This window comes from Excalfactoria chinensis, chromosome 31, assembly GCF_039878825.1.
Source record: "Excalfactoria chinensis isolate bCotChi1 chromosome 31, bCotChi1.hap2, whole genome shotgun sequence".
NCBI classification, from domain to species: Eukaryota; Metazoa; Chordata; class Aves; order Galliformes; family Phasianidae; genus Excalfactoria; species Excalfactoria chinensis.
The window spans coordinates 974,175-998,074 of NC_092855.1; the positions used below are offsets into that span (position 1 = coordinate 974,175).

The 23,900-nt window shown below is 64.7% G+C and overlaps 3 protein-coding genes across 5 annotated transcripts; 2 read left to right on the forward strand and 1 right to left on the reverse strand.

Annotated features, from left to right (window-relative positions):
* On the forward strand, positions 1 to 4,090 carry CASQ1 (calsequestrin 1). Its single transcript, XM_072358522.1, has 11 exons — positions 1 to 795; positions 1,348 to 1,432; positions 1,762 to 1,862; positions 1,950 to 2,061; positions 2,410 to 2,483; positions 2,575 to 2,705; positions 3,294 to 3,339; positions 3,428 to 3,482; positions 3,577 to 3,677; positions 3,746 to 3,820; positions 3,906 to 4,090. The coding sequence occupies exons 1-11, from the start codon at positions 565 to 567 to the stop codon at positions 4,038 to 4,040; spliced, it is 1,146 nt and encodes a 381-aa protein (XP_072214623.1). The 5' UTR covers positions 1 to 564; the 3' UTR covers positions 4,041 to 4,090.
* Positions 4,091 to 4,498: 408 nt separating this feature from the next.
* Positions 4,499 to 11,149, forward strand: PEA15 (proliferation and apoptosis adaptor protein 15). The gene is made up of 4 exons (XM_072358529.1): positions 4,499 to 4,658; positions 8,467 to 8,640; positions 9,103 to 9,258; positions 9,666 to 11,149. Exons 2-4 carry the CDS (start codon positions 8,469 to 8,471, stop codon positions 9,728 to 9,730), a joined length of 393 nt encoding a protein of 130 aa, XP_072214630.1. The 5' UTR covers positions 4,499 to 4,658; positions 8,467 to 8,468; the 3' UTR covers positions 9,731 to 11,149.
* A 725-nt stretch (positions 11,150 to 11,874) lies between these two features.
* DCAF8 (DDB1 and CUL4 associated factor 8) lies at positions 11,875 to 23,589 on the reverse strand. 3 transcript variants are annotated; one of them, XM_072358511.1, is made up of 14 exons: positions 23,445 to 23,589; positions 21,932 to 22,034; positions 19,634 to 19,706; positions 18,654 to 19,327; positions 18,124 to 18,264; positions 17,852 to 17,946; positions 16,630 to 16,740; positions 15,197 to 15,269; positions 14,891 to 14,948; positions 14,700 to 14,807; positions 14,130 to 14,260; positions 12,842 to 12,961; positions 12,636 to 12,752; positions 11,875 to 12,557 (listed from the first exon to the last, which is right to left on the reverse strand). In XM_072358511.1, the coding sequence occupies exons 3-14, from the start codon at positions 19,680 to 19,682 to the stop codon at positions 12,441 to 12,443; spliced, it is 1,794 nt and encodes a 597-aa protein (XP_072214612.1). In that variant the 5' UTR covers positions 19,683 to 19,706; positions 21,932 to 22,034; positions 23,445 to 23,589; the 3' UTR covers positions 11,875 to 12,440. The 3 variants fall into 3 exon arrangements, with proteins under 3 accessions (XP_072214612.1, XP_072214611.1, XP_072214613.1); XM_072358510.1 differs by having other exon boundaries at positions 19,634 to 19,768; XM_072358512.1 differs by having other exon boundaries at positions 11,876 to 12,554; positions 19,634 to 19,768.
* Positions 23,590 to 23,900: the final 311 nt, after the last annotated feature.

The following is a 23,900-nucleotide window of genomic DNA, read 5'->3' on the forward strand; positions in this document are numbered from 1 at the left end:
TGCCCCCCCTTTGTGCCCCATCTATAGAACAGCGGTGGGGGAGGTTGGGGGGGGATTTAGGGGGGGGAGGTCACGCTGTCACCCCCGTCACCGCCCCACGGCCGGAAGGGGCTGTGGCTGCCCGCTGTCCGGGGGGGGAAGGAGTCCTTCTGTCCGTCCGTCCGTCCGTCGCTGTGGGTCCCTGCGGGCCCATCCGTCCCTGTGGGGCTGTGAGTCCGTCTGTCCGTCCCTGTGGGGCTCTGAGTGCTTGTCTGTCGCTGCGGGTCCGTCTGTCCGTCCCTGCGGGGCTGTCGGTCCGTCTGTGGGTCCGTCTGTCCGTGCGGGGCTGTCCGTCTGTCCCCACCAGATACGGCCGCACGGCCCGTCCGTCTCCGAGCATTCCCGTGTCCCCCAGGGGCTGCCCGTCCGTCCGTCCGTCCGTCCCAACCCAGCCCTCCCTCCCCGCCATCACATCCATCCCTCCGTCCGTCTGTCCGCCCCGATCCGAGCCCTCCGTCCGTCCGTCCATCTCCGCATCCATCCCCTGCTCTCCCCTCCCCGCAGCTCCTCCCGTCTCTCCGTACGATGTGGGGCTGCCGGCGGCTGCTGGCGCTGCTGGCGCTGCTGGTTCTGGGGCTGCCCGCCCCGGGGGGGGCCGAGGAGGGGCTCCGCTTCCCCTCCCACGACGGAGCGCCGCGGGTTCTGTCCGTCACCGCCCGCAATCACCGCGAGGCGCTGCGCAGCTCCCCGGTGGTTGCGCTGCTCCTTCACCGGCCCGGCGGGACGCGGAGCGAACGGGAGGAGAGAGTGCTCGAGGTGGGGGGGATGGAGGGGGGCAAAAGGGGGCGGGGGGACGGGATAACGGGGGACGTTGGGGGACTGGAGGGGGGCAGATGGGGACAGATGGGGACAGCGGGGGCTGGAGGCAATGGGGGGGACATTGAGGGGCTGGGGGGACATTGAGGGGCTGGGGGGGTCAGCGGGATGTGGAGGAGCTCAAGCTGGAGGTGGGGGACAGCGGGGGGACATTGGGGACGTTGGGGTACAAAATGGGACTGGAGAGACCGGGGACAGTGGGGGGAACTGGAGACATGGAAGGGGGGAACTGGGGACAACTGGACAAAAGGGGGCAATGGGGGAGACAGGTGCCACCTGTGTGATACCTGGGGGGGGGTCAGAGCTGATGTCACCAGGTGCCACCAGCACGGCACGGGGAGGGGGGGGATGAAGGGACCCGACCCCAAAAGGCCACCAACGTGTCCCGCTGTCGTTGTCACACGCTGTGGGCACAGAAGGACCCGTTGAGGGTGGGGGGGTCGCAGTGTGGGTGGTGATGTCCCATTGGTGTCCCCCCCCCCCCCCCCCCAGCTGGCAGCGCAGGTGCTGGAGGACAAAGGAGTGGGGTTTGGCCTCGTGGATGCGGAGAAGGAAGCGGCCACAGCCCAGAAGTTGGGTAAGGGGGGGGAACCCTTATGGGTGTGGGGGGGCATTGGGGCCAGAACCCCCCATGGCTTTGATAGAGGATCAGAGGTAGCACTCTGTGTGCCCTCACTAAGAGGTAGGGGGACCCCCCCCGTGTGGAGCTGGGCCCCCCCCGTGTCCCCCGTCCAGGTATGGAGACCCCCTTGGACCCTCCTCCTCCAGTCACCCAGCCCCCCCCATTATGGTCCAGAATGCCCCAATCTGGGACACGAACCCCATGACCCCCCCAGAGCTGTCACAGGGACCCCTCTGTGCCCCCCCCACCCGGCACAGGGCTGACACCCCCCGTTTCCCCCCCAGGGATGACGGAGGAGAACAGCATCTACATCTTTAAGGGGGATGAGGTGATCGAGTACGACGGGGTGCTGTCGGCCGACACGCTGGTGGAGTTCCTGCTGGATGTCAGTGCGCCCCCCCCCCCCACATACCCCAGAATGGGACCTCCCTGCCCCCCCCAGCCCCGACACCCCCCCCTCCATCTGCCCCAGGTGCTGGAGGACCCGGTGGAGTTCATTGAGGGCGACCACGAGCTGCACGCATTCGAGAACATTGAGGAGGACCCCAAAGTCATTGGATACTTCGAGGGGGAGGAATCGGAGAGTATGTGGGGGTGCCCCCCCCCCCCCATGTCCCTTCTGCCCACCCTGAGGCGGCTCTCTCCCTCCCTCCCGCCACCCCTCCGTCTCTCTCTACCCTTCCCTCCCCCCTCCATCCCTCCCTCCATCCCTCCCTCCATCTCTCTCCCTATCCCTCCAACCTCCCTCTTTCCATACCTCCCTAACTCCCTTTCACCTTCCTTCCATCCCTCCTTTCCTCTCTCTCAATCCCTCCCTCCCTCCCTCCAATCCTCCTTCCCTTCATCCTTCTCTCCACACCTGCCTCCCTCCCTCCCTCCCTCCCTCTCTCCCTCCCTTGATCCCTCCCTCTCCCCCTCCATCCCTCCCTCAGATTTCAAAGCCTTCTCGGCGGCAGCGGCAGAGTTCCACCCCTACATCCCCTTCTTTGCCACCTTTGACCCCAAGGTATTCAGTTCCCTCTTGCTGTGCCCCACGGGGTCCTCCCCGAGCCCACGGCCCCACATCCCCACGGCCCCACATCCCCACGGCCCCACAGGTGGCCAGGAAACTGACCCTAAAGCTCAACGAGATCGACTTCTATGAGCCCTTCATGGAGGAGCCGCTCACGCTACCAACGCAGCCCCACGGCAAAGAGGAGATCGCCCGCTTCGTGGAGGAGCACAAGCGGTGGGGGCCCACCGCCCCCCTGTCCCCCACATTGGGGTCCTTTGGGGGGTGCCGTGGGGATCGGAGCTGGTTGCCACAGGGAGCTGGTTGCTATGGGGAGGGGTTGCCATGGGGACCAGGTTGTCACAGGGCTATGGTTGCCATGGGGACCAGGTTGTCACAGGGCTATGGTTGCCATGGGGATCACATTGCCATGGGGAGGTGGCTGTCAGGGAAGGTGGTTGCCATGGGGACCAGGTTGTCACAGGGATGTGACTGCCGTGGGGTTGCCATGGGGATGTGGTTGTGTGGTTGTTGGGGGAAATGGTTACCACGGGGACGTGGTTGCCATGGGGACGTGGTTACCATGGGGACGTGGTTGCTATGGGAGGTGGTTGCCATGGGGAGGTGATGGCAGGGCAGCAGTGCCCCCGGGAAGGGGGATTCCTGGTGATAGTGTGGGGGGGCTCAGGGGGGTGGTGAGCCCTGGGGGTGACCTCCCCCCCCCAGAAATAACCCCGATCCTACAGCGATCTGTGGGGCACAGGGACCCCCCATTGCTCCCCTCACTGACACCCCCTCCTCTCCCCCCCCCCCCCGACCCTCCAGGGCAACTCTGCGGAAGCTCAAACCTGAGAGTATGTACGAGACATGGGTGAGTTTGGGGGGGGGGCTGCACCCACCGCCCCCACCATCCCAAGGTGTCCCCTCTGGGTACGACCCCGTCCCATGATCCCCCCCAGGAGGACGACATCGATGGGATTCATATCGTGGCCTTTGCAGAGGAGGATGATCCTGGTAAGGGACCCCCATGGCTCCCATCTACATCCACATCCCCATCCACGTCCCCACGTCCCCACGTCCCCACGTCCCCCCGTCCCCCCCCCCACAGACGGCTTCGAGTTCCTGGAGACCCTGAAGGACGTGGCTCGGGACAACACCGAGAACCCCAAACTCAGCATCATCTGGATCGACCCCGAGGACTTCCCGCTGGTACGACCCCCCCCCCCCGAGGGGGCGCGTCTCTGCCCCCCCCCGCGCTCAGCTGTGTCCCCCCTCAGCTCATCCCCTTCTGGGAGAAAACCTTCGGCATCGACCTGTCCCGGCCCCAGATCGGGGTGGTCAACGTCACCGACGTGAGTCACGGCCGGGACCCCCCCCCGACCCCCCCATCCCACCTCCCCCCGTCCCCACACCCCCCCCGTCCCTCCGCCGTCCCAGGCTGACAGCGTGTGGCTGCCGATGGCGGATGAGGACGATCTTCCGGACGCGGCGGAGCTGGAGGAGTGGATCGAGGACGTCCTGGAGGGGGAGGTCAGCCCCGAGCACCATGACGGCGCCGCTGACGACGCTTAGGGCCGGTCCGTCCGCTCGGCGCGGCCATTAAAGCGCCCGTAGAGCCGGCAGTGCGCTGTGTGACTGCGGGAACGGGGGGGGGCACCATGCGGGATGGGCCCCGTGTGTGGGGATGGAGGGGGACAGCGCAGGGAGGGGACACTGCGGGGATGGGGACACTGCGGGGATGGGGACACGTGGTGATGGGACACCCTGAAGGGAGGGGGACACCCTGAAGGGGGTGGGGACACCCAGCGGGGATGGGGTCGCCCCGAAGGGCTGGGGACACCCGCCGGGGATGGGGACGCACGAAGGGGGCGGGGAAACCCGGACGGGGCCGGGGTCAGCGCTGCGGGTCGGAGCGCCGGGAGAGGCCCGTGACACAGGGGGTCCCCCCGCCACATCCCGCTCCCCCCCCCCCGAGCTTTGGGGTTCGGGCTCCGCGCGCTGACGGCGCCCCCCGCCGTGGGTTCGGGGCGGGGCCGGGGGAGGGGGCGGGGCTTAACGGGGCGTGGCGGAAAGAGGGCGTGGCCTCAGACTCCGCCCCGCCGAGCGGAGCAGCGAGAGACGGAGCGGCTGCAGCGGCGGTACCGCCATCAGCACCGGCACCAGCACCGGAACCGACACCGACACCGGCCGGTACGGGAACGGCAGCGGGAGGGGGAGGGGGGCATCGGCACCCCGAGGGGGGGCCCGCACTCGCACCCCCTCCTCTATCCGACCCCCGCAGATCCCCCCCCGCCCTCGTAGATCTCTCCATCCTCCATTGACGCCCCCCGGCCATTGAGCGGCCCTGTCCCCAAAGCCCCCCCCCCCCTTTCCGGCCACAGACCCCCCATAGAACCCCCCGTCTCCATTGACCCCCCCGCGGCCATGGATGCCTCCAGCCCCACACACCTCCACATCCTCAAGACGCCCCCCAGCCACAGAACCCCCCCCCCCCCTCCCGCCCCCTATAGACCCCCCGTCTCCATTGCCACCCTCCATCCTCAGAGACCCCCCCCCGGCCACAGCCCCCCACCCCCTTAGGCTCCCCCATCCCTAAAGACCCTCCCACATCCATAGACCCCTCCAACCCCATAGAATCCCCCCCAGCTATAGATCTCCCAACAGACCCCCCATGGAGCCCCCCCATCCCCACAGACCCCCCCGTGGCCATATTCGCCTCTAACCCCATAAACTCTCCCCAGCCACAGACCCCCCCCCCATCAACGTAGACCCCCCGTCCTCAGAGACCCCCCCCCCTCCCACAGATCCCCCCGGCCTCAACTCCTCCCCTTACCGACCCCTTCCGACCCCACAGACCTCCCCGTCCCCATAGCCCACCCCCCATAGACACCCATCACTTCCCATAGACCCCTCCCCAAATTGCCCCTCCCATTCCCCCCCCCCCCGGTGGTACCGGGACCCCCCCGGCCGTACTCTCCCTCCCCCCCCCACCCCATAGACCCCTCCCGGTCCTGCCCCCCTCCCCATTTGTTCCCCCTCCCCCCCCGGTGCCACTTTCGCTTCTCCTTCCCCATAGCAGACAGGGGGGGGATTTCAAACCCATGACGCCGCCGACCCCCCCCCCCAGATCCGTCGGTGCCACTCGGCGTCAGCGCCCCCCCAACCCGACCCCCCCCCCCCCCCCCCTCAGATCCCCTTCCCCACGATGTCACCCCCCGGCCGATAGTGCCCCCTCCCATCCCCCTCCCCGGCCGCGTGATGTCACCACGTGCCCCAAACTGGGGCCAAAATGGGACGACTGGTGACCACCCCCCCCCCTCCCCGGGAGCCCCCGAACCATCAGGCTGGGAAGGGTTGGGGGGGGGGATGGGGGGGGAGCATGACCCCACTATGGGCTCTCAATGGGGAAAGGGAAGTAGAGATTTGGGGGGAGGGGGGCATCCAGATGTGCCCAGATGTGTTCAGATGTGACCCCCCCCCTCCAGCTGTTCCCTATGGGGCCACCCCCACCGTGACTCAGTTTCCTCCCCCCCCCTCCCCCCCCCCAAAAGGACCTATTGTCCCCAGTGGCACAAAGGCCATTTGTCCCCGTGTCACTCCGGGGGGGGCGGGGGGGGGGGGGAACACACACAGAATGGGGGCACCCCTTAAATCCCCCCAAAAAAATCAATGGGAGGGGGGGTTTATTTGGGAGCTCCCCATCCAAATCCAATCCCCCCCCCCTCTTAAAGTGAGGCCAGGGCAGGGTGAGGTGGGGCGGGGGTTATTTGGGGACCCCCCCACATCGCTCGTCCTCCAGACCCCCCCTCCCAAACTCTCCCACCCCCCCCCCCATAGCTTTGATGGACGGAGCGCGGGAGACAAAGGCGGGAAGGAAGTGCCCCCCCCCGCATCCTGCCGGCCCCCCCCGCCCCCCCCTCCCCACGGGAACGGGATTTAGGGATTACAGAGCCCTAAATGGGGTCAGATGGGGGGGGGCTGATGGTGAGACCCCCTCCCATCCCCCATGTGACCCCCCCACGGTGTGACCTCCCCCCGTGGTGCATAAAGGGAAAGTGATTGGGGGGGGGGGGTGTGAATTGGAAAGGGGGGCAGGGAAGAGTTGGGGGGGGGGGGCGTCCCATTTAGTGATGGGGGGGCACGGATGCTGCCCCCCCCCCCCCCAATGAACTGGGGTGTGGGCTGAGGGCTGAGTCATTGGGAGCCTTAAAGGGACAGTACAGGGCTGGGGGGGGTGAGTGTGCAAATGAGTGTGCACAGAGGGGTGAGCGTGCAAGGGGTGTGCAGACAGGTGTGGCAGTGCTGGGGGGGGTGTGTGGGGGTGAGTGTGGGCTGGTCTGTTTGTGTACACGGGTGTGTGCACAGGTGTGGGTGTGCAGGTGGGCAGGTGTGCACAGGTGTGTGTGCACGAGAGTGTGAGCGTGCAAACGGGTATCTGTGTGCATGTGGGTGTGCATGTGCATGTGGGTACGTGTGTGCATGTGGGTGTGTGCACAGGTGTGTGCACAGGGGCATCTGTGCATTAAGGAATGTGTCTGCATGCGGGTGGAAGGAGTGGGCGTGCAGGGGTGTGGGTGTGCAAGTGGTGTGGCACTGCTGGTGTGCACGTGCACAGGGGTGTGTGCACACAAGTGAGCACAAAGGTGTGCATGCACCTGTGCATGCACAGAGGCAGGTGTGCATGTGAGCAGGCATTGGGGTGGGTGTGCATGGATGTGTGCGAGTGTGCATGGGATGTGTGTGCATGTGGGTGTGCACAGAGATGGGTGCGTGCTTGCAGGGGTGCCTGTGCATGCATGTGGGTGTGCACTGGGATGTGCACACCTGGGTGAGTGCATGTGCTGTGTGTGCACACAGGCATAAGTGCGTGGCTGTGGGTGTGCACTTGGGTGTGAACAGGGGAGGCTGTGCTTGTGCAAGGCTTTCCATGCGTGGATGTAAACACGCACGTGCACAAGTGTTGGTGGGGATGGAGGTGGATGTGCACATGGGGGTGTGTGTGTGCAAGGCTGTGTGTGCACGTGGGTGTGTGTTGGAGGCGGGTGTAGGGGAGTAGGAGTGATGGGGGGGGGTGCACGGGGGTGCCCACGTGAGTGTGATGGGGGGGGTGGGGGGGGGGGCACAGCGGGGCCAGTGGTCACCATGGCGACCGCATCCCGGGGTTTGGGTGGCAGTGGTCGCCATGGCAACCGAGATGCGACAGGAGATGAGGATGGGGGTGACCCCCCCCCCCCCTCCCCTCCCCCTCAGAGGGTGATAGTAGTGGGCAGGGGGACACGGGGGGGGGGGGGGAGGGGTTCACCCCACCCCCCCCAGGAGTGACCCCCTTTGTCCTGAGAGCATTATGGGGGGGGGGGGAGTGGGGATGGTCTGAACCCCCCCAGGGGGTGACAGTGGGGGAGGGGTGTCCCCATCCCCCCCCCCAAACTGGTGACAGTGGAGCAGGGGGGGCTGTGACGGTGGGGGATATGGTGACCACGGATGGGGGTGGGGGAGTAACCTCACCACCCCCCAACAAGGGGTAACAACGGTGAACCCCCCAACCCCACTATCACCCTGGGGGGGTCATGAGGATGGTCCCTCCCCCCCCCCCTTCGTGGTCACCCCATCCCCCATTTTCTTTTTGGGGGGGTCACCCTGTCCCCATCTCCTGTTGCATCTCAGTTGCCATGGCGACCGCTGCCTCCCCAGACCAATGATGCAGCCCCCCCCAACCCCATCTTGGGGTGTCCCCCCCCCTTTTCTTCCTATAGCATCCAAGCCGCGGGGGGATGGGGGGTGGTGTGGGAGTGGGGGGGGGGCGGAATTGTCGGGGGGGGGGGGGTGTTTGGCCACGCACATGCGCCCTGCCGTCCCTCATCCCCATCCCTGTCACATCCCATGAGCATCACGTGAGTCACGGCCCGGCGGGGCCGCCTGTGGGGCCGGGGGGGGGGAGGTCGGGGGGGGGGGGGGTGGTGCGGCTGAGGCCGGGCAGCTCGTGACACGCGTGGCGCAGCCATGGCCGAGTACCGCAGCCTCCTGGAGGAGCTGGCGCAGAACATCACGGCGGAGGACCTGGAGCAGCTGAAATCCGCCTGCAAGGAGGACATCCCCAGCGGGGAGGGGGAGGCCATCGCCACCAGCCAGCACTGGTTCGCCTTCCTGGAGAAGCACAGCAAGCTGGACAAGGGTCAGCAGCAGCCCGGCCCCCCGCCCGGCTTCCCCTTCCCTGCCCCGCTCCCCTTTTCCCCCCATCCCTGTCCCCTCATCCTGCTCCCCCCATCCCTGTCCCCTGCCCCGGTTCCCATCCCAGTCCTGTCTCCTGCCCCGGTCCCCATCCCGGTCCCCTCATCCCTGTTCCCATCCTCTGGCTGTGCTGCTGGCCCAGCTCTGTCCCCCCTCCTGTCCCTCATCCCATCCCCTCCCCACCCCACAACCCTGTCACCCTCCCCATCCCAACAAACATCCCCAGCACCATCTGTGTCCCCAACCCACATCCCCCATCCCATCCCCATCCTCATCCCTGCCCCTGTCTCCACCCATCCCCACATGTGTCCACATGTCACCCTGTCTCAGTGTCCCCCAGTGCTGTCCCCTCACTGTCCCCTCACTGTCCCCTCTCTGTCCCCTCACTGTCCCGCTGTCCCCGCAGCCAACCTGTCGTACATCGAGCACATCTTTGAGATCTCTCGCCGCCCCGACCTGCTCACCATGGTGGTTCAGTACCGCACGCAGGTGCTGAAGATCTCGGAGGAGGACGAGGTGGACACCAAACTCACCCGCATCCCCAGCGCCAAGAAGTACAAGGGTGAGCCCCCCCCATCCCCCCCCCCATCCCCCCCCCATTGCCCCCCCCCGCCTGCAGTGGGTGACCCCATTGCTGACCCCAAATCCCACCCCGATGGTTGGGGTGGGTGACCTGACCTCAAATCCCATCCCAGTGACTCCCAACAGCTGGGGAGGGGTCCCCGAATGGCCACCCCAGTCTCCATCCCAATGGCTTCCAATAGTTGGGGACCCCCACCCTTATTGACTCCAATCGAGACCCTCTTCCTGAACCCCAAGTCCACCCCAGACCCCATCCCGATGATCCCCAACATTGGGGTGGGGGATTCCCCCCTTGCTGACCCCAAACGGCCACCCCAGACCCTCACCCCATGAGTCCCTCCTGGGATTGGGGTGGGGGACCCCTTGCTGACCCCCAGCCTCCCACAGACATCATCAGGCAGCCCTCGGAGGAGGAGATCATCAAGTTGGCCCCCCCACCCAAAAAAGCCTGAGGGGGGGGGTGAGGAAGAGGAGGAAGAGGAGGAGGTGTCCCCCCCCCCCCCCCACCACCTCTTGGACCCCACAGGGTGGGCGGGGGGCACACGGTCACTAACAAAAGTCTTAATGCCCCCCCCGCCCCAAAAGCAGTGCTGGGGGGGGCTCTGCGTGTGCGTGGGTGTGCACGTGGGTGTGTGTGTGCGTGTGACTTTGGGGGGGCTTTGCTATTTCCAGGGAACCCCCCCGACCCTTCACCCAAATCATTGGGATAATGGAAATAGGGACCACCCCCCCCCCCCCCCATATTGTGGTTTGGTTTATTTTAGGTGGGGGGGGGGGGGGGGCACAGGGACCATGGCCCCCATCCCAATTCTGGGGTGGGGGGACACAGGGACCCCCCCCTCCTCAGCAGTTATGGGGTGGGAAGCACAGACAGGGCCCACCCCATTGTGGTGAGGGGGCAAACAGAATCCCTCCCCCCAGCTGTGGGGTAGGAGGCACAAATAGGGACCACCCTCCAGTTGTGGGGTGGGAGGCACAAATTCCCCCCCCCCAAAGAACGTGGTTGTGGGGGCACAGGGATGAAGGTGGGGGCACGTTGGGATGGAGGAGAGCAGCAGGGCTGGATGTGTGTGTGTGTGGGGGGGTCCTTTGCTGACCCCCCCAGAGGGGCTGGAGGACGCAGGAGGCTGCAAGGACTCAGCTGTAGGGTGGGGGATGGGGTAGGATGTGCCCCCCACCCCAGGGGGGCTGCAGTGGGTGGGGGGGGTGAGGAGGTGGGGGGGACCCCTGTGCAGAGAGGTGGGATTCTAAAGGGGGGGGGGGGGGGCATCCCAGAAGCCCCCAACTGCAAGAGGACCTCCCCTATTTTGCTGGGGGGTGCAAAATAGAAGCCCCCCCCCTCCCCAAATCAACCAGACTGATATAAGGGGGGGGTGGGAGGGGTGTTCCTCGCAGCCTTTCCCAGTGCTACAGTGGGGGGGGGGGGGGGGGGGGGGCAAGAACACAGCCCCCACTAACAGGGTGGTAGTTTGAGGGGGGGGGTCCAACAGCTCTTAGTTACTAACAAAGGGGGGGGGGGGCGGAGGGGGGGGGCACCGGAGAGAGTTTATGTTAATATATTTTATTTAATAAAAGCTAAAACCCGCAGAGCGGCTGCGTGTCCCCCTGTCCCCCCCCCCCCAACCTCCCCCTATTTATTGTGTTTGTGTGTCTGTCCCCCCCCCCCCCAATTCCAAACTGTGGCTTTGGTTACAAAATGACTGTTCAGGACCCCCCCCCCCCAACCACTGCTGTGATCCCAGAGGGGGGGGGGGGACCTGGTGGCCCCTCAGCCCTGCGTGTCCCCCCCCCCAACCTTAAAATAACCCCCCCCCACGTCCTGACCGCACTGACTGTGTACAGCTCTTATAAAGAGATGGAGATGAATCAGCTCTGGAGGGTCCGTGTGGCTCTGTGGGGGGGGGGGGGGGCACAAAGTTTAAGGGGGGGAATAGTGCAAAAAATGGGTTCAAAAAGGGGAAGGGGGGGATGGTAATAGTGCAAAAATGGGTTGGAACAGACATTGATCCTAACGGGGAGGGAGGGGGGCTGAAAATATGGGGGGGGCATGAAAATAGTGCAACAGATGGGTTCTTTAACTCCCCCCTTTAGGATTTAAGTCCACTTTAACCCATTGCTTGCACTAAAATAGACCCGAAGCCTTAAAGATGGGGGGGGTTAATAAAAGTCTGGGGGGGGGCATTACTTTGGGGGGGGGGGGGTGATGGGACACGCAGCGCTGCGCCTCGCTGTGCCGGCTTTTATTGCGTCTCTCTCTAATAATTAATAATCATAATAATAATAATAATAATATATATCCCAACTCTTACAACAACCAGCGGGTGGATGACATCCAAAGGTCCGTTTGGTTTTAATACATATAAAATTAGGCCTCTAACAGTGAATGGGGGGGGGGGGGGCGACCCTTGGGGAGGGGGGGGGGGCAGCGGAGTGGGGTCCTCTGTGCTGCACCCCCCCCCTCCGCCCCCCCCCCCAAAGAAATCTCCTTCAAAGGAACTGAAAATTCAAGGATCTGCCCCCAAATCGCCCCCCCAACCCCGCCCCCCCCAATTGGGCTCCAACTGATGGCCCTGGGTGGGGGGGGGTCCTGCGGGGGGGGAGGGGGAAGGGGGGGGTCAAACCAAGTGCAAATCACCGATATGTACAAACTAGACAAGCATCGCGCTGCAAACACCCCTGTGGCTTCGTTTTATGGGGGGGGGGAAGAGGGAGGGGGTGCAGCCCTGGTGTGTGTGTGGGGGGGGGCACAGAGCAGCTGGAGCCCCCCCCGGATGGAGGGGGACATGGGGGGGGAAGCCCTGAAGAACAGAAGGGGCAGCAGCCGGCATCCCCCATTGAAACTGGGATGGTGAAACTGCAGGGATTTGGGGCGGGGGGGGGGGGGACACTGAGAACCCCCCCCCACCTCCCTCTCATCACCGTGTGGGTGCTGGGGGGGCACAGTGCATCATCCCCCCCCCAATGTTACAGCCCTGCCCCCACCCATAGGGCTGTGAGGATGAGGAAGGAAAAGCTGGGGGGGGTCCTTAACATGTCAATAAAAAGCTCAAAGTGTTGTTAGTAGAGAAAGGGGGGCGGTCCGGACCCCCCCACACACACACACACACATCCCAGGGTCTGAGGAATGGGGGGGGGGGGGGGGGGCAGGCGGTGCGGGGGGGCTCAGGAGGGCATACACTGCACCCGGTCCGGACCCTCCTCCTCCTCATCAGAGCTGTCAGATGAACTGGGGGACTCATCCGAGTCGGCGTCCGGCGCACCAGGATCCCGTCGGCGCTGCTGGGAAAGGGGGGAATAAAGGTGGGGGGGTTCGTTTAGGAGGGAGGGGAAAGGGGAGTTGGGAGGGGGGGCACCTACCCGGTGGTGACGCCTCTGTCGGAGGTGGTGCATGAGGAACCAGAGCATGTGGCTGTCAAACATGTCGGTGTGGTGCAGGCTGTCCTCGTCCCGCTCCATCTTGTTCTTCTTGATCACCTGCGGCCACCGCAGCGCGAGGGGGGGGTTATAAGGGGAGGGGGAAGGTCAGGGTCCCCCCTGCAGCCCATAGTTGGGGTCTCACCCACCTCTTTGAGGCCGGTCAGCTCGGTCGGGGTCACCGCTGTGGGCGCCCAGATCTTCACGTCGTGGTCCAGGCCGCTGGTGGCCAACACGGGGAGGTGGGGGTGCGGCTCCAGGCAGTTCACCTGGGGGGGAGCACAAGGAGGAGATGTGGGGGTGAATGGAGGGACCCACGGGCACAGAGCTGGATGGGGACGGGGTCGGGTACAGAGATGTGAATGGGGGGGTATAGGAACGTGAATGGGGAGGGACAGGCAGAAACATGAATGGGGGAACCCACGGGTGCAGGGAGATGAATGGGGGGTTGTGGGCACAGAGATGAGTGGGGAGGGGGTCAGATATGAATGGAAGGAGACGATGGGTGCAGGGATGTGACTGGGGGGGGGCACAGACAGACATGAATGGGGGGCAGGCAGAGAAACATGAACTGGGGGGGGACACAGTGACAGTCAGGTCCAGGGGGCGGCTGACAATCAGAATCCCTCATCCCTGCACGGGTGGGCCGAGCCCACGGAGATGGACACAGGGGGGGATGGGGACAGTGCTGCGGGCTGAGGGGCTCCCTGTGCCCCCCCTGCAGCCAGCCCATCAGCATGCAAAGGGTGCACCCAGCCCTGAGTAATGCGTGCGGCGCCGAGGGGAGCAACGGGGGGAGGAAAGCAAAGGGAAAAGCAGAACCTGGCAGCACCGCAGCCCGGCGTGGTGGGGGGGGGGGGGGTGGCGGGGTGGGGGGGGGCGGTTGAGACGGGCTTGCTGCCGGCCGGGGGTGGCGGTGCCAGCGGCCACCAGGCGTTGTTGGCACCCGGCCGCGGCCACCCAGACAAAGGGCGGCTGTGCTGCGGGAGCGGCACCGCAATGCCGGCACTCGGCAGCCAAAGCTGCGTCCCGTCCCGGCCGTCAGCCCGACGGGGGGGGCTGGAAATGAGGCGGGGGGGGCGAATCGTCGCTGGGAGCTGAGCACGGAGCGTGGGAAAAGCAGCGCGGGGACGAGCCCGGTGCAGCTGTGAGCACAGCAGGGTGCGGAGCTGCGCCCCCAGCCGGGCCCAACGCCGCCCCCTGCCCTGGGTGGGGGCACACGGGGCTGCTTCCCTCCGCATCCCAGCAGAGCGACGTGGGGGCTCGGCTGCTCCCTGAGCTCCGCTCAGCACACAGGGGTGCCCCGGGGACTCCTCGGGCCCCGATGCTGAGGGTGCAGGATGGGCTGTCGGGCTCAGGGCAGCACGGTGGGATGCGGACACAAACTGGGGGGTCGGTGGGGGTTCAAAGGGAGCGAGGATGGAGCGGCGGACTCACCACGCCGCCCTTATCGCCCTCCATGAACTGCACGATCTGGCAGGAGGATTTCTCCCACAGGAAGATGTGGCCACAGTCGCTGCCGCTCACCACAAATTCGCTTTTGGGGCCGTAAAAATTGACGCCTTTCACTGCAAAGGAACAGGAGGGAGCGGGGTGAGGCCCTGCAGAGCCAGGCAGCGCCCCCTGCTCCCCTCTCCCTGCTCCCCCCTGCTCCCCTCTCCCTGCTCCCCTCTGCTCCCCTCCCAGCAGCCAGTGAGTTTCCAAGGTTACCGGCGCGGATCTCTTCCGTCCCCAGACACAGAACGGCTCATTCTTCTGAGCCCACGACTTTAAGAGTCTTGGAAGGGAGAGATGGGATGTTCAGGATGTTCAGGATGTTCAGAGCTGCCCCACTGGCTCATCCCGCAGCAGGGATGGGCCTCCCCCCAGCCCCAGCCTGGACCCCCCAGCCTAACTCCACCCCCAGCCCCAACCTGATGCTCCCAGCCTCAGTCTGGCCACCCCATCCCCAGAGCCTGAAGCCCCCCCAACCCCCCCCCACGTGCAAAGCATCCCCCCCCCGCTGACCGGTGGCATTGTTGCGGTGCCCTTTGTATCTCTTGATGTACTCGGCGCCGTCGCTGTGCGAGGAGTTGAACAGGTAGATGTCCTCATCGTTGTAACTGGCCAGCAGCTCTGCGGGGGGGTGGCAGAGAGGTGAGTGTTGGGATGGCCCCCCCCAGCTTCACCCGAGTGCTTTGGGGGGGGCTGGGACTCACCGGAGCCATCGTGGCTGTACACCAGGCAGGTGATGTTTGCTTTGGACTCGCTGTTTACCTAAAGGGAAAGCACAGAGCTCTGAGCCTGCTCCTCCCCTGCCGGGACCCGGCACACCTACAGCAGCCATGAGCTCGCTGATGTCGAAGGCAGAGCAGGAGATGGCTGAGCCTGCCCAAACTAAGCACGGGCAGTGGAGAATTGGGGTCAGATTAGGGCAAAACGAGAGCACTGGAGTGCAGGTCCAGCTGCTCCCGGTGCTGCGCAGGCAGGAGGTGGGCGAGGGGCTCAGACTGTGGGCAGCTCACCAGGTGGTGGGGGCAGAACTTCTTCAGGACGCCGTTGTTCTCATTCTCGTCGATCTTCCGCTGGTCGTAGATCCTGGGGGAGGAAGGAAGTGTGGCACTATAAGGATGCGTGGCACTAAGGATGCGTGGCACTCACCCCAAATGCAGGCAGCACTCCGAGGGCCATCAAGGCCAAATGGGGCGGCTCAGCCCCGACCTGGCCATGTCACATCGGACACCACAGCCCTCGCTGACGCTCTGCAGAGCCACGAGTGGGTAGGAGAGGCAGAAACTGCAGCCCAAGCAGCTCGGTGTCACCTCTCATCACGTCGCAGGCGCTGCTCGGCAGTGCGTGGCCATGTCAATGGCTGTGAGCACGCAGGCCGCAACCCGCGCTCGGGGGACGCGACTGTCAGCACGCCGCCCTGCGCCCCACGGGAGCTGTTAACCCCACTAACCCCACTGCTCCTCCCCGGCTCCTGCAGGAGGGATGGGGCACGGCCGCCGAAAAAGGCAGCAGATGGAGGAGGGGGGGCTGAGCAATGAGGGCTCTCCTGGAAGGCGCTGCTGCTCTGCTCGCAGCCTGCTCAGCCCACGTGGGAAGGCTGGCGACGCCGCCGGCACAGCAGCCGCCTGCAGGGCTGAGGCTGCGTGAGCGATGCTGGCAGCACAGAGCAGCGAGGCCGGCCGTGTCCTCGGGGCGCTGAGCAGCACCTCTGTGCAGCTGCACATCTGCTGCCAGCAGCACTCTGCACGGCCAGGGCTCAGCACCCCCCTCCCTGTAAAGGCAGAGAGAGGACGCTTGGCGAGGAGGGATGGGGGACGAGCAGCCCTGCTAACTGCAGGTGCCGTGGTGGAGCTGCTCGTGGAGACACAACCTCTGCCCAAAGCAGAGAGAGGAACTGTGCCTGACAACAGAGCCCTTAGTGCCCCCGGGGCAGCACACCAGCGGGACGATGGCCTGAGCAGAGAACTGCCCGCATCCCAGCGGCTGCCAATGGGCAGAGGATGGCACAGAGTGCGGGAGAGGCGGCTGTGGGGAAGGGCTCAGCTGGGTAAACCCACAGCGCCGTGGGGCCGTCCCAGCGCTGCCCACTCCACGAGTGCAGGGAGATCTGAATTGCTGCAGCAGGGGTTGGGAGGCGGGCTGGGACCGGGGAGCCCAGCCCCACTGAAACCAAGAGCTTCCCCCAGCCTTAACCTCGGCTCCAAGGCGCACCAGGCCCGGCCTGGAGGCTGAGCACTGAGAGAAGAAGGCGGCTCAGAAGCTCGTTAAGGCCAAGAGAATCACTGCCTCCGGGGGAAGGGAGAGCCGGCCTTGGCAGCGGATTCCAGTGCTAAACCCCCACGGATCCAAATCCCTCTCTGTTAATCCCGCTCGTCTTCGTGCTGCTTACGGGAGAGCGGGCTTTGCAGGCATTAAGGACTGCCGTGCTGGGGGGGCACCCACTCACCTCACAAACTGATCTCTGCCTCCCACAGCAAACTGGAAGGTGTTGGCTGGGTTCACGAAGATGGTGTACAGCCCCACCTTCTTCTCCTTTTCCTTCGTCACCACCAGTTTCCTTTAAGAGACAGAGAATAACAGCAACGACGACCAACAAAAAAATCCACCTCGGATTCCAAACAGGGCCCAGATGGGAAACGCAGGAGCAGCACGAGCTCTTACTCACACTCAGACAAAAAACACACACACAAAACCTCCCAACCACCGCATCTTCCAACCCGAGCTCTGCCTGTGACTCAAACAGGAGTGAAATCATCCCCTGGCGTCGGCCTCCACAAACGTCCGAAGGGTTTCATGGCCCAGCAGATCCGGCAGCAGCGAGAGCAGAATCAGATTAACTCCAAAGCCAAAACCCTCCGCTGTTATTTCTCCCCCCCCCATCCTGTCTTGCTGTAACGAGGCCCAGATTGAGCGGAATCCGACACACTGCTGACTCCCTTTCCCTCCCCCCGCCAGGAGCTGGGGAAAATATTTCAGCACATGAACCCAGGCAGCATCCTGGGGAGGGAACAGCGAGCTGCAGAGCTGCTCTTGTCCTGGTTATGAAACAGATGCGTTCGGGGCTGCAGACAAAAGCCCTGATGCACAGAAATAAAAGCGGAGCTCCAGGAGCTGAGCTGTGAAGCTCTGAGCTCTAAGCAGGATCAGCTCTGGAATAACAGCGCGCTGTGCTGGAGAAGCACCCGGATTCCAAACACAGACAGCTGCAGCCCACAGCTCTGATGTGGAGGGCTGTCGGGAATGGCCAAGCTCTGCTCCTTCCTTATGGGTTTCTGATTAATTGGGATAACGCTCGTGCAATGAGTGCGGTGGGACACGGCGAGCCCCGCACTGCTGCCAGCACAGAGGGGCTGTATGGGGACACCCAGCAGCAGCACTGCTGCTCCCTACCTGCGCTCCATACCAGTGGAGGACAGGGTCTAATTGCAGCCACACTCCTACCAAACCCACCCGGGGTCCCAAGGCTGCCCCTGCTGAGCAGCAGAACCTGATCCCCATCCCACACCCCTTAGGGAACACAGCGCTGTCACAGCCCCAAAATACCACATGTCCAGCAGGAGAGCAGCGGCCCAATGCACCAACACAACAGTTATGGGGCAGAGATCCTCAGCCCACAGCCCACAGACCCCCCCCTCACTCGGTCCTGGTAACAGGAGGAGGATACTCACGAGGCAGGCCGGTCTTGTCGCAGGTCAATGGTGAAGACTACAGCATCTTCACCTGCTGATAGGAAAGTGCATGGAGAATCCGGTTCTAGGGCCAGCTGGAAGATAAATACTCGGGCATTGGTTCCCTTTTCACCCAACAACGCGCTGAGATCCCTTTCTCCCCATAAACCACCCACATCTCTGCGCCCTCGATGCCCCACAGCTGCTCCGCCGGGCAGCGCACCAAGGTCAGGGCAGTTTTGAGGCGCTGAAGGGCAGTTCTGGGGGCTCACCTTGTGCGAAGCTCCTTTGTGCTGTGCCACGCGCTTGGTGCTCCTGCAGCACTGCGTGGCCGAGAGCTCAGCCACCCGCACCTGCCCGTCCCGAGCACACATGGCCAGCGTGGAGTCACCGCTGTTGGGGAGGAACTTGGCCTGGAAGAGAGCAAGCAGAAGGCGAGGGCTCATGGCTGCGTCCAAGGAGGAAAGAGGATCTGACCCTCTGTCTCATCCCCAGGGGTGCAGATGCAGCTGGAGGGCTGAGAAACCATCCCGGCTCTTTTTGGAGAACCCAGAGACACGGGAAGGAGCACGATCTCAGTGAGCCCGGCTGTCCGGGCCCCCTCTGGCGGCAGCAAAGCTGTTGCACAGCACAGCACCATCGGAACGCCGCTCCTCCCAGACTGGGCTCTGAGCAGCAGCAGCGCCGGGGGGGGCTCCGGGCAGGCAGGGCAATCACACCCCTCATCCCGCTGGGTGGGACGCCCTGCCCACAGGGAGCAGAGCAGGAGCCCCGACCCGGCCCAGCACGTCGCGCTGCTCACCTGGAAGACGTTGCTCTTGTGGCCGCTCTCAAACTCCAGCACCGGCCGCCTCCGCACCCAGTCCCACACCACCACTTTGAGGTCGTCGCTGCCGCTGGCCAGCCACGTGCCGCGCTGGTTGAAGTGCAGCGTGTTGACGCAGCCCGTGTGGCCCTCCAGGCCGTGCTGCAGGCGGAAGCGCTGCACGAAGAGCCGGGCCCCGCAGGCCTCGTAGACGAAGCGGGGGCTGCAGCCCAGCTCCCTGTCCCGCAGGGCGCGGATGGCCTGCCAGCGCGGCTGCGGCAGCGCCGTGGTCTCCGAGGACACCCAGTCCTCCAGCGCCTGCTCGTCGTCCGAGGAGTCTCGGTCGTGGTTGGCACGTTTGCGCTGAGCGCGGCGGTGGGATCGCTGCTCCTCCTCCTCGTCCTCTTCCTCCTCCTCCTCCGAGTGCGAGCAGTCGAGGGTGCGCGTCTCCTCGTTGATGGAGTAGTGGCCCGTGTCGTCCATGCTGTCAGAGTCCTTCTCCTCCCCCGAGCTCTCGGTGTCGGTGTCGCGGCTCTCGGTGCTGGTGCGGTTGGGCCCCACGTCGTCTCCCGTGAGGCTCAGGCTGAGGTCGGACGCCTCCACCTCGATGCCGGAGGAAATTTCTCTGCCCTCCTCGGCCGACATCTCCTCCGGGCTGCTGGACAGGCTGCCTGCACCGCACACAGTGCTGTGAGCTCCCAGCGGGACGCACCGGGCTGTGAGACCTCCCAGCCCACCTGCGCTTTCCACCCCACCCATCCCCTGCGTGACGGCACAGCAGCAAAGCACGAGTCCCCGTAGCACGGAGCGGAGGTGCTGGGAGCGAGCCCTGCCCCTTCCAGCCCCTGCTCTGCACCCAGCGCCAGCCCACAGTGCTGGACCCCCTCCAGGCTCAGTCCCTCTTTCTGTCTCCCCCAGCTCTGTCCTCCTGGTGCCCCTGAGAATCCCTCCTGGGGCTGAGCTCCCCCCGCCCTCACCATTGGCGATGTCTGTCTTTCCATCCATGCTGCTCCCTTTATCCGACATCTCCTTCCCCTCTGTGTGCTTCCCCTGAGGGCAAGAGAGGGAGAGAGCAGGAGCTGGAGCGGCCCCGCCGCGGGGACCACGTTGTCCTGAAACACGAATGCACACAGTGAGCACACCCAGCACACCCCAAAGCTCCACATCCCCCACCAGCTCCTCCAGCCATGGGCTCTGACCCTGCACACCCTACAGGATCACCCGGTGCTGCTCCCCCAACACGTGGAGCACGAGGAGAGCTGGGCCTGCCCTTCCATCTCAGTGCCTGCAGCCCACAGCTGCTCCAGGGGGCGTCCTGAAGGTTCTGAAGACCCTTCCCACACACAGCACAACCCCCCAGCCGCCCTCCAGCCACCCCCAAGGGGACAACGGGGCCACCCATTTCTGCACGGAATGCAGCAGACACCACATCAATAAGTGATGCTTCCCCGTGGATGGGCACAGCACACCCCAACCCTGCGCTGGGTGCAGCCCGAAGCCCAGCCCAGACCCGGGGAGACACAGCGGGGAAGGACGAGCAGTGCAGGTTTTGCCAAGGAAGGGAGAAAAATCCAAACATTTCAGGGGGGTTTTGCTCACTCAGTGCTCCCCCCTCCTGTTTTTAGGCCGAGCGCTTTCAGGCTCCCTCAGTTACACAGAGGGCAAAGCCAAAGCCGGGCCATCATGAACTCCGCTTACAGCAAACAGAACTGAGATTAACCAGGAATTAACGGCAGCCCCGAGCAGCAGCGCAGCCAAAGGCCAAATGAGGGATGGGCGCCCACCACAGCCCAGTGCCAGCCCCATCCCGCAGCCCGGCCCCCCTCCCGACATCCGGGTGCTGCATCTGGACAGGATCAGCGCCCAACGCCTCACATGCTCACAGCGCCCTGCGAGGGCCCTATAAATATCCCTCCGCATGCCACAGCCACCCGGCTGCCTCGGCACCGAGCCGCCTCCTGAGCTCATCCCCAGCAACAAGGGACCCTCGTGGTCCGGCCGCCCACCCCGGGCTCACACACAGCTGCCATCACTCAGCACTGGGCCGCAGCAGCACCGAGCGGGCTGCGCCGGGCCGGCAATGGGGCGCTCAAAGCCATTCCGTCCCCGAACGATTCCTGCTTGTGATATTTACACAGCTCTACAAACAGCACGCAGCCACGGCGGGCAGCCCGGCTGCGCTGGGGATACACAAAGAGGAAACAGTGAGGCTAAAAAGAGAAAACAGCCCCACAACCCAGAGCCCCTCGGCCCCATTTCCAACCCACCCCCCACCCTGAGCCGCTGCCTCGTGGCGTTGGCGCTGCCGCTGCTCCCCCACACGTGTTGTGCTGGGCTCCTTTCAGCCTCTTCTATTTAAGGAAAGTTCTCTCATCGGGGCTGGACGGCGGCAGCCCGCAGCGTGGGGCAGCTCCGGGGCCAGCAGGTAGCTCAACACCCACAGAAAGCCCCAACAACCCGCAGCGCCCACCCCAAATCCCTGCTGTGGGGCAGGGGGAGCCTCCGGATGGGCAACAATCCCCCCCTAGTGCTGAAAGATCTGGAGAGGTTTGGGTGATTACAAAGCTCCCAGTCCCAGCTGATGATGCTTATTAAGCAGCTTCCCACTCACAGTTAAAGGGAGACCCACAGTCCCCATCTCTCCCCCTGGATCGGAGTATTGTGAGCCCACGGGCACGCCGACCCACAGCACCTCTATGGGGACACAGGGTCCATCCACTGGGCGGTCCCACAGTAATGCCTCACACTCAGGGCCCTGTCACCCCACTGGCCCCCTCATGCCCCCCTATTTGCTGTCCCACAGCAAAACCCCACAGCCAGTGCCCTATTATTTGCTGGGTGGGGGGGCTGAGCGAGGTAAATATGGCACAGTGCAACCATGCTCCTAATTAACTGCAGTTAATGAGCCCTTCAGCACCCTGCATCTCCCCTTTCCCATCCAGAGACCATGAGGACGGGGGCTCCAGCCCAGCGGGGAGCTCATGGCTCCCCACAAAGAGGAACTGAGGCAGAGGGAGGTGGGCACAACCCCAGGAACAGGGAAACCCCCACATACGAGGAGCTGGGAGCTCCCTGCCATGAGCTGACACCAAGAATCCGTGGCACAACAGAGATCAGCACCAACACGGCCCAAAAAGCAACGCAGAGGAAGGAAGGACAGATGGACAGACAGACCCAAGGAGCACAAGCTGCCCGTCACAAACAGCCCCTCCAGTCAGCTCCCATCTCCCAGTTTGGAGCCTTTACTGGGAGGCGCTGCCCGGTGCCCGACTCACCTGCAAGCAGTGGCGGAGTTCTGCAGGCAGAGGAAGGGTTAAGGCCTGGTGGGGTCAGGAACCGGGGACGGCCCAGCACAGCAGCACCAAGGGGACAACGGTCCTGGAAAGGAGGGGGTGACAGAGCCACACAGCAGATAAGGGTTGGACACAGGGGTAGAGGGGAGCCCCAGGAGCCCTTCCATGAGGTGATGGCATTCTAGGGGTGGGAGGGACCCCGTCTGCCCCCAAGGGCTGAGGACTTTTGAGTTTACAGAAACAGGCTCTGGGTGCAACAGCGACAATGGTCTCACATGGGGGGTCCTGGGCCACAAGGACTCCTGTAATGTCCCCCATAAAGGAGAAAGGAACCCACCCTCCTCCAGTCCTCAGACAGGGTTGGAGGATCACCACGGAGCAGCAAAGACAGCCCCAGCTTCCCCCAGAACAGGCACTGATGCTCTACAGGTCACAGGGACTCCCCTCTCCCCCCCCCCCCATAACTCCCAAAAGGCATTATGCCCCCATGGGGAGCATGGAGAGACCGGGGGGGAGCAGGGATTCCTTCCTATCCCCACCAAAAGCATTCTGACCCCCACCTCAGGGAGAGCAGGGGCACTTCCTATGGAGGGGGTGACCTCTTGGGAAGAGCGAAGTGTCCCCCCCAGTCCTCAGCACGTCCCCAAAAGATGCAGGGCACCCTGGGTGGCAGAGCAGGGGGTCCCTGCAAAGAGCACCCCAGGGGCATCGCAAACCCACGGGGAGAAACAAGGACCCTCTTTTTCTGCTCCCCCACCAACGTCACAGCAACCCCTGACGGACACCAGGGACCACGAGATGAGCAAGGACCCCAAAGGGACAACGATCCCAAGGGGGGAGGAGGAACCCCTTCCAAAGAGACAGTGTTCCTGGGGGGGAGGGGAAGGCAGCAGGGAAGCCTCCTCCAGGCCCCTCTCAAGGCACAGTGAACCCCTGGGAAGGGCAGGGACTCCCCCAAAAGGGGAACAGCCCCATGGGGGCGGCAGGGACCCCTTCTGCACCCACCCTACAAGAGCAGCGACCCCCGAGGGGCAGAACACACCCCTCCAACCCAACTAAAGAAGAGGGAACCCCCAGGAAGGAGCACGGACTCCCCCCTCAAAGGGGCCGCAGGGGGGGCAGGATCCCATCTGCACCCCCCCCAAAGAACAACACCCTCCGAGGGACAACGGGGACCCCCCTGGGAAGAGCAGGACCCCCTTCATCTGGGCAGCGACCACACGCGGGGCACAAGGCCCCCCTCTGCGCCCCCTAAAGTGGCAGCGACCCCCAAGGGACCCCCGAGCGGCACCAGACGGCCCCTCCCCAGGACGCGGTTACCGCCCAGCGCACCCGGCTCCCCCAGCAGGGGTCCGCAGGGGGCTCGGGGCCCACTAGGCCTCAGGCGGGGGGGGGGGGGGGGGGAAGAGCAGGCCGCAAACCCTGGCCCGACCGCTCCCGGGAGGGATAAGAGGGGAAACAAACGCCCCTCCCCGCTCGGCGGTCCCGCACCGACCCTTTTGCTGCCGTTCCCGGCCAACGCTCAGACGCGAGCCCCGCGCTCCCCAACTGCTCCCCCTCCGCCGGCCCCGAGCCCAATCGTCGCCATCTCAGTGCGCCGCCTCCAGATGCTTTACGGCACCGCGGCGTCCTTTACGGCAGCGCGGCACGCTTTACGGCATCGCTTCTCCTTCTACGGCCCGGCGGCGCACTTCACGGCACCGGCCGCTGCGCGACACCTCAGCACCGCCCCGCCGTCGCCATGGCAACGGAGGCCGCGCCCCCTCCCGCTGTGTTTTGGTCGGGTCGAAGGTCGCCCCGCGCGTGGCAGTGACATCACGTGACCCCCTGCTTTCACCCCCCCCCCCCCCCCCCCCCAATCCAATTCTTTTGGGGTCGTCCCACACCCACCCGCTGTTATTATAGGGCCCCCGGTGTTATTATAGGGCCACCCCATATGTCCCCTTGTCAC

Excerpts from the sequence above, each read along its gene's own strand:
- DCAF8 (XM_072358511.1), bottom strand. The coding sequence starts at position 19,682 with ATGTCGGATAAAGGGAGCAGCATGGATGGAAAGACAGACATCGCCAAT. Across the intron at positions 19,328-19,633 it reads AAAGACAGACATCGCCAATG|GCAGCCTGTCCAGCAGCCCG; the intron begins GTGAGGGCGGGG and ends TGTGCGGTGCAG. Across the intron at positions 12,962-14,129 it reads AGGGCGATAAGGGCGGCGTG|GTGAACTGCCTGGAGCCGCA; the intron begins GTGAGTCCGCCG and ends GCTCCCCCCCAG.
- CASQ1 (XM_072358522.1), top strand. The coding sequence starts at position 565 with ATGTGGGGCTGCCGGCGGCTGCTGGCGCTGCTGGCGCTGCTGGTTCTG. Across the intron at positions 796-1,347 it reads GGGAGGAGAGAGTGCTCGAG|CTGGCAGCGCAGGTGCTGGA; the intron begins GTGGGGGGGATG and ends CCCCCCCCCCAG. Across the intron at positions 3,678-3,745 it reads ACCCCGAGGACTTCCCGCTG|CTCATCCCCTTCTGGGAGAA; the intron begins GTACGACCCCCC and ends GTCCCCCCTCAG.
- PEA15 (XM_072358529.1), top strand. The coding sequence starts at position 8,469 with ATGGCCGAGTACCGCAGCCTCCTGGAGGAGCTGGCGCAGAACATCACG. Across the intron at positions 8,641-9,102 it reads GCACAGCAAGCTGGACAAGG|CCAACCTGTCGTACATCGAG; the intron begins GTCAGCAGCAGC and ends CTGTCCCCGCAG. Across the intron at positions 9,259-9,665 it reads CAGCGCCAAGAAGTACAAGG|ACATCATCAGGCAGCCCTCG; the intron begins GTGAGCCCCCCC and ends AGCCTCCCACAG.